Source organism: Teleopsis dalmanni, chromosome 2, assembly GCF_002237135.1.
Source record: "Teleopsis dalmanni isolate 2A chromosome 2, ASM223713v2, whole genome shotgun sequence".
NCBI classification, from domain to species: domain Eukaryota; kingdom Metazoa; phylum Arthropoda; class Insecta; order Diptera; family Diopsidae; genus Teleopsis; species Teleopsis dalmanni.
The window spans coordinates 26,299,525-26,308,246 of record NC_051847.1 but is presented as its reverse complement, the minus strand read 5'-3'; the positions used below and the strand labels follow the sequence as shown (position 1 = coordinate 26,308,246).

General features: G+C 30.3%; 1 protein-coding gene across 1 annotated transcript; it reads left to right on the top strand.

Annotated features, from left to right (window-relative positions):
- Positions 1–7: 7 nt before the first annotated feature.
- On the top strand, positions 8–2,673 carry LOC119680310 (protein transport protein Sec24A-like). Its single transcript, XM_038093070.1, has 6 exons — positions 8–96; positions 165–533; positions 609–820; positions 886–983; positions 1,796–1,934; positions 2,100–2,673. The coding sequence occupies exons 1-6, from the start codon at positions 91–93 to the stop codon at positions 2,209–2,211; spliced, it is 936 nt and encodes a 311-aa protein (XP_037948998.1). The 5' UTR covers positions 8–90; the 3' UTR covers positions 2,212–2,673.
- The last annotated feature ends 6,049 nt before the right edge of the window (positions 2,674–8,722 follow it).

The following is an 8,722-nucleotide window of genomic DNA, read 5'->3' as shown; positions in this document are numbered from 1 at the left end:
TTGCAAGTGCATACATTCCATGGCAATTTCTTTGTCCGTTCTACAGATTTACTCTCTTTACCCAATGTTAATCCTGACGCTGGGTATGGCATGCAAGTAAGTATATAAATTTAAATAACAATTTAACATTTATAAAAAATCTGCTAATTAATTTGTCTCTATAGATTTCTTATGAAGAAACTTTGAACGATGTCAAAACTGTTTGCTTTCAAGCTGCGTTATTGTATACTAATAGTGAAGGTGAGCGGCGTATACGAGTGCATACTATTTGTTTGCCAGTGACTGGTTCATTACCGGAAATTATGCATGCTGCGGATACAGAAGCAATTATAAGTTTACTTGCTAAAATGGCAGTTGATCGTTCAATTACATCAAATCTATCTGATGCAAGAGACGCATTTATAAACGCCACTGTAGATATATTAAATGCATTTAAAATAGCACAAAACTTACCAGCCGGGCAAACAGGCCAACTAATTGTACCAAGAAGCTTGGCATTGTTACCAATGTACATTTTGGCATTGCTCAAACATGTAAGTTATATAAATTAGTTATATATAAATATAAACAATAAGGTATACTTATATATTTTTTTTGTACCATTTTAGCCGGCATTCCGTATAGGCACAAGTACTAGACTTGATGATCGGGTTCATGCAATGGATTGTATGAAAACGTTGCCATTGGATCAGTTAATGAAATATATATATCCACAATTCTATCACTTAGATGTGCTATTCTATAATGTGCAAAATTCTAATGATGACGATGAAGAAGAAGAATTACCCAATGTTCCGCGCTTACAGTTATCCGCAGAATTGTAAGTTTAAGTTATAGTGAAATTAATTTTTACTTATAATAATTATTATTTTGTTTTTTCTAAAGTTTGGATTCGAGGTCAATGTTTCTATTGGATTGTGGTTTATTAATTATTTTATATATTGGACTGAATGTACCGTCGAAGATACTGGAAAACACTTTAGGTTGGTATCATAATATTAACAATATAATCTATTTTTATTAGAACTTTTCTCTTAAAACGAACCCATTCAATGGTACACTTATAGGAAAGGTTTCTATATTTTTATAACAAAACTTTTTTATTAGTCGTTTAAAATGAACTACAAATTGACTATAAACAAAATTTTTTTTTTGTCTATGGCAACACTATTTGTAAATGTGAAGTCCCATTGGGGGATGTTGAGCGATTCTTGGTCGTCGTTGATGACGAGTGACTCCGGGACGTAGACCCGATCGTTCGTGGAGCCATTTGTAAATCGAAACTTTTTCTGTTCCAAATCGGGATTTTTTTTCATATATTATATATCTATTTATAAACAATGAATAGTTGATTCAAAGGTACAAAAAAGTGGAAAAATTGTGTCTACCTAAAATAGATATATTGCCATAGTACAAAAAATTACTCATAGGTTTAAAGACTTGTCAAGTTGATTTACTTCCACTTAAAGTTGGAGGCAAGTTCCTGTTGTTGTTGTAATCCGCTAGGATTTGCTTGTAAAATTCCTTTGGGGGATAGTAAACATCACTTAATCGTAGAGATTGTGCCTTTCAGCCTTGTCCTTTTGGGAACTTTTCTAATCTACACATGAACAAAGCTGGTCTGTATTATAACAACTGGTTATTATATGAGCTCAAATGGGCTTTGGCGCACTTGGCTGCAGTTACAACTTTCTCTTACTTAAAAACTATTGTTTTTTTAAAATAATTTTTGTATTATAAACTTTTCTACTGAATATATTATATATATTTTTGTTTCTTTTTATTATGATTTTAGGTATTAAATCGACTGCTGAATTGCCTGACTATGTATATGGTTTACCAAATGTTAATAGCAGCGAAAACGAATCTTTAAAACAGTTTATTTTAAAGTTGAATGATGAAAAACCTTATCAGCCAGTTGTACAGATAATTAGGTATGTTGCATAGATGTACTTCATCTTTATATCATCTTTAATTTTAAAGCATTATTTATATATGTTGTTGCTGTTGGTGCAAACAACATAACTAAATTTACTTATAAAAATTGATTTGGAATAACTGTTATAAAAAAATTTAATTTGATGTTCTTTTTTAACTAGGGATACGAGTACTGCTAAACCTCAATTTATTGAAAAATTAGTCGATGATCGAAGTGAATCTAGTTTATCATATTACGAATTTTTGCAACATATAAGGACTCAAGTTAAATAGTATCATATAAGTAAAAAATAAATTAATAACTATTTCGAGTAGGTGAGTATACCAACTCTGATTAGAAACTAATCAGTTCAATAAGAATATAGTTAAATGCGTAGTCAAAGAAATAATTCTACATAAAATCTATACTGGAATTTAAAAAACAAAATCCAAGTTAATATAATCAATTTTACATATATGTTAGATATAAATAGCATAGATTCAGTGCTTTTTTAAACACTATGTTAAAGATAATTATATCTATGTATGGATACTTTGCAGCATCTGTAATTGTATAATAATGCAAAAATATAAAAATAATGCAAAAAACAAAAAAAAAACAAAAACAAATCATAACGAAGAATTGTAATTTAAATTCTATTTTATATCTCTATTGTTATTTCCTGTATTTTTAAGTAGTTCTTGTCTTTTAAGCGATTTGCTTTTAATTCTCTATGTGATTGTTATTTTTTTCATCTCTGTGAAAATAATTTTGCAATAAATATATTTTTGTTAAATTAAAATATAATAAAAAATGCTTTAAAATTCTCAAAATCTTTACTGAAAATTTTAGCGATTTATTTTGTTTTTATTTATCGTATAATGAAGATAATATATATATTGTAATGAAAAAAAAAAAACTAAAATTATATAAAGTAGTTAAAATTCAAAAACAATTAATAAGTAAAATTGTTACATTTTATTTCTAGTATAGGCAGATGTGTGGTTATTTTTAATAATTTACGTTTATAGTACATTTTGCAAAATAACTTCAGTGCTGTTATTCAATTTTATTTTGATTAGTTTATATATGAATATATGAATAAGAGTAATATATGTGGTAAAATTTATGGTATGGAATATCAAGTTTAAAATAATAAAACATATATGATATAATAATATATCTAATATACCGTTTTAATTCTGATTATATGTATATAAATTTATGCACATAACCTCCTGTTGTGTGTTATATGTGAAAGTAAAATTTTTAGTCTGAACATAAAAATTTTCAATTTTAAGTATAATAGTTATTTAATATGCAATAATTTTTAATAAGCATATTATGTATAATTTCAATTTGAGATACTATATATATCTTAATACATTTTAAAGTATATTATTGTGGATAAAATCTAAATTTTACTAAATTAATGAATAATATTTATGCATATATGAATAAAAATAAAATATTAAATATAAAACTCTTGTTAAATTGATTAATTTATTATATAAAGAGGTTTTTCGAACAGTAGTGAACTACAACAACAAAAATTTATTTTTTATATTATTTTAATTAATTAAATTTTTGGGTGACCATATAGCTGTTTCGAGTATTGCCAAATACACATTATCAGTGGTCTTGGAAATAATTTTTGTATTTAATTATTCGTAAATAATTATTTTTGAGACTGCAAGTACCAGGAATGGAACTCGGGTCATGCCAAATGTGAAGCTTGTAACGACACGGATTCGTCGTTTTAATTCTGCTGAGGTATTACTCAGTCGTGGTCCGGGTCGTTGCAATAAATTTGTTTTATTGACTAGTTCGAAGCTGGTAAACCAATGAGTGGAAAGTAAAAGACCGTTTGTTTTTATTATTTTAAAATTTTATTTATTAAAAAAAAAGATTATTTTAAATAACTTATTCTAGTCTTGATTCTACTCAGTAAGTTTTATCCAAAGACGTCAGAACATCAAAGGGTTTTTTCCAAATCTACGTAATTAGTTTCTAGCCAAAGACGTCAAAACATCAAAGGCGTTTATAAAGTCTATTCAATAATTTTTACCCAAAGACGTCAGAACATCAAAGGGTTTTTTCCAAATCTACGTAATTAGTTTCTAGCCAAAGACGTCAAAACATCAAAGGCGTTTATAAAATCTATCCAATACCTTCTACTGATTTATTAAGCCTTAGCGTCGAAACACCATGGGCTTCTAAAAAAAAGACTTAGCGCTGGAGTAGTGATCTACTCACTTCGGTGTGCCGGTGCTGTCTTTTTTTTAGAAGCCCATGGTGTTTCGACGCTAAGGCTTTGGAAAAAACCCTTTGATGTTCTGACGTCTTTGGGCAAAAATTATTGAATAGACTTTATAAACGCCTTTGATGTTTTGACGTCTTTGGCTAGAAACTAATTACGTAGATTTGGAAAAACCCTTTGATGTTCTGACGTCTTTGGATAAAACTTACTGAGTAGAATCAAGACTAGAATAAGTTATATAAGAAAACTTTAAATAAAAATTTTAAAATAATAAAAACAAACGGTCTTTTACTTTCCACTCATTGGTTTACCAGCTTCGAACTAGTCAATAAAACAAATTTATTGCAACGACCCGGACCGCGACTGAGTAATACCTCAGCAGAATTAAAACGACGAATCCGTGTCGTTACAAGCTCAGAATCAGCGCATTTAATTTATTATAGAATTTTTTTTTCTGTCTATAAAAGGAATTCTAATCTGTATAGAAAAGGAGGTAATAGTAATTTCACTTTAATCTATTTAATCTTTTGGGCTGATTATACATTTCTTTCGAATACAGTCAAATATCTGTCACCAGTAGTCTTTGGAAACACTTATTGATTTAATTTCTTTATATTGTGAATATAATTTTTCCAATTGTGAATATAATTTTTATATAATTTGTCCAATTATACGTAGAATAATTTATATGAGATAAATATTGTAATAGCATACCTATATGGAGAGAAAGAATCCAGCATTATAATTGATGATCTAAAGAACAGCAGAGGACAATGTGTTAATGGTCGAAAGTAGTTCAATAGCTTTCATTATTTTTAATATTATAGATTTGGGCCAAACAATATAATTTCAGAGACAGAAAATTTAAAATTTATAAATTATATAATATAATATAACTTCAACTGTAATGTAACTTCTTTGGGAAATCATAGAAATAGAGAATTTTGACAAGTAAGGAATAAGATATAAGTAGAGTTTAAACTTGAAGTATAGATGCATAGAAAAAGTATGATGTTTTGCGAAGTATATTTTTTTTTTTTTGACAGTATGTGGAAGCATCGAAATCCACCGTGTGAGACTTCAACCCACTAAACCACCTCTTAGGAATGAATGGAGAAGATTTCCACAGCATTGTGAAAACTTCATTCCAGTAATCAGGAGAGAGAGGAGAAAAAATAGACTTAGTACCTAGCGAGCTAGATTTATCTAAGCCAGAGCGTACATTAGGGAAATTGGGTTATGAAGAAGCGGGCGAGGTTAGAGCAGATGAGCGGGAACGAGGTTAGCGGTAAACTTGGTGACGGGTCACGAAAGCCGCGGTTATATAGGGGAATGGAGTGGAGGTTACGGTCCCCCTCATCGAGGTAGTGGGACAGGTATTGGGGAGGTTTAAAGCGCAAGGCTAGAACAAGATCTTCAGGAAGGGTTATAGGAATAGAAACGTCAGGGGGGAGGTCGTGGAGCCGGGTGAGGTAACTACGAGCGAGTGTTAATAGAGTGAAGTAAATAGAGTGAATAGGCATTTATTGGGAACTAACATGCTTATGCGTAACAAGTAACTTTAGTATTTGGCTATACTTTAACCACAATTGGGCAAGAACAGCATGAGGAATGAGGAATGCAGCTCTTTTGCATGTGTACTCGACTGTTAAAGCTTCTGCACCATACAGCAAAACAGGTACGATAAGAGACTTTCGTTTGTCGAGAGAGGGTTTTATTTCTCAATTCCCTACTTAGTCAGAAGTGACATCTGTTGGCAAGAGTGATATCGCGTTGAATTTCGAGGTTGACATATATTTTTGGTGTTTACGCTGGTTCCCAAATAAATAAAGTCTTTCACAACTTCGAACTTATAATTGTCAACAGTGACTTGACTCCTAAGACGCTTAGGAAATTTATTTGTTGGCAGGAAGTACTCTGGTTTGTTCTCATTTGCCACAAGACTCAATACGTGCTTGTGAGAATATGTGGAATAAGTAACAGTTGTCTTCGATTCTAAATATTGATGTTCGCAATAGCGCGTAACTTATAAACCAAAACCCCCTTAAACCTAAAGTGGAATTCGTGTCTGTATTCTGCTCTCGATCACTTGAAGTCACCTTTTGTTTATCCGTAAGACCATTCTCAATAGTCTCACTGATTGAATAACTATTTATCTTACAAATAATATAAACACAAATGATTCTGTAACATATTGAATTAATAATTTAATATACAATATTTTATTTTTAACCTTGACACTTATAAATTTCTCTATTTACATAAATAAATTATCACACACACATATTCTATAAGCGCACAAGCATTCACCAACTAACATTTTTACGGAAAATTACATCACTTAATTATATTTATAGGCAATTACACGTGAAGTCGCTACTGCAGTGACCTGAGTTATGACCCATATTTTTACAGTAGAGTATGCAGTTTAGATGAGTTCCAATTTCATCACAGAACACAAATATGGGCTTGGATTTTCCTTGCACTTTGGAATTGTCCTCGAAAATGGTTTGATAACCTGAAAAAGAATAACAGCTCCCTCAAAATGTGTTCTAATCATACGATCGGAATAGACTCACCCAATATTGGCGTTGCAGAGCACAGCTCCATGTACATGTAACAAACTAGAAGCAGGAGAAGTGCAGTCTTCTGGGAAACCATTTCTATTCACGGTTTTTTTTTATTTGTTGTTACAAAAATATTCTGATTTATCTCGTTTAATGGTGATGAGATGTGATGTGATGCTGCCACTTTCGCCAACGGAACCGTATGCGCGAATAAGTCTGTTTGAGCGAAGAAAACTTGATCTGTGCTATTAAGACCGTTCTTGGTGCTCGTGTTTGAGTCTTGTTGTTGTTGTTGTTGTTGCTTTGACTTATCGTTATTTGCTGCTCGCTGTTTGAATATAAATTTGTATGTGAATTGAATTTAAATTGAAAATTAAAATTTATTTGTTGTTTAACTGTAGAATAATTTTTAAATGATTGGCAAACCATCAACATAAAAATGAGCCATTATCAATATTCCTCTACGTTTTTGGTTTCCAATTTTGAAAATGAAATCATTTAAAATTGTTTTGTGCCCAATGTGTTTGTTTTCGAAACTGATAAGGAAATCAACCATTCAAACCAGTACAACATTTTATTTTTGCTAATCAATGAGTAATAATCATATTTTATTAAAATAATTAAAATCTATTTTTAATATGCTGCATCATTTACCATAGACTACGCACTCTTAAGTTTGGATTTAGTTTGCTTGAAGATTAATTGATTAGGGGTCTGCTCTCGAATTCTTTAAAATAAAATTAGTTCTTCCTTATACAATTTCAAGAAAATAAATTTGGATTATAAGCCAGTCAATTGTGTTAAAAACTACATTAGCAAATTAAGATAAATTTGTATTAAAAACCGCTTTAGCAACTTACATATGCTTAAGGTCTAGAAGATTGAAAGATGTTAAGGAATCATATGAAACACTATCGTTTTCTATTCCAAAAGTTCAAATGAAGACTTTCGTTTGAAATTTTCTAATAAAACGCGAAGTTACCTTAGTTGATCTGAATGTTGAAAGTTATTATTCCCAAGATCGCTTTGAACAATCCATATATACCGGGTTGTTTTGACCGGGTTTTAATTTTGCGAAAATTCGCCAAAGTTCTCACAAACTCTAAGTCAAAAATCTAAGATGGAGTTTTACATTTTATGGAACTGCCACTATGTCCGGTTGAGCGGCCATAAAAACATATTAAAAGTGGCTTTGGATTGCTTAGTAAAAATAGTTAAAAAAAACGTTACTGAATACATAGAAATTAAAAGAGCGACTTAATATAGCCTATGCTGCTTCAGGGTATAATACTTAATTCTAACAAACACTTGGAGTAATAAACAGTCATTTTAAAATTTGATACTTTGAACTTCAAAGAACTGTTATCATTTTACTCATATCAACTACCTACGTTTGAAAGTCGGGTTCCTTTTTTGAAAGAACACAATTAAAGAACTACTAAAATATTTCGTCTTGTGTGTTAATCTGTAAGTGCCCACCATCTTATCTACATTTTCGTGTTAAAAATCATCAATAACATATAAACAATATATTATGTTTTATCGCTACCCTATTATTACTGCATATCATCAATGAAGATAACTACATATCATATCGGTTTATAATGTTTCCTTATAACGCGTCTTAAGAAGAAGGGCATGACAGGAATAAACGTACAAAATCATTTAAGTGGAGTGTTTAATTCAAACATTGAATATATATTTTCGACTTATTCTTTATTAGGAAATATTTTTCTTGAATATTAACTTATTCTAATCTATAAATGTATCTTATTTTAGGAGTGCAAACCTCCCTATTACATTGTAGACTAATTTATGTGTTTGCGATAATACACTATAGTAAAATTCAAAGCATACGCATATTGTTTTCTTTATTTAGGACGCTAAACATTCCTACTACATTTTAGAATTGTTTACTTCTTGCGATAATATTAAAATATATCATATCATGCCTACGTACACCCGAGACCACACAAG

What these genes read in the sequence shown, in the direction of transcription:
- LOC119680310 (XM_038093070.1), top strand. An exon ending in TTTTGGCATTGCTCAAACAT is followed by an intron (nt 534 to 608) that starts GTAAGTTATATA and finishes GTACCATTTTAG; the next exon opens with CCGGCATTCCGTATAGGCAC. An exon ending in CCAGTTGTACAGATAATTAG is followed by an intron (nt 1,935 to 2,099) that starts GTATGTTGCATA and finishes TTTTTTAACTAG; the next exon opens with GGATACGAGTACTGCTAAAC.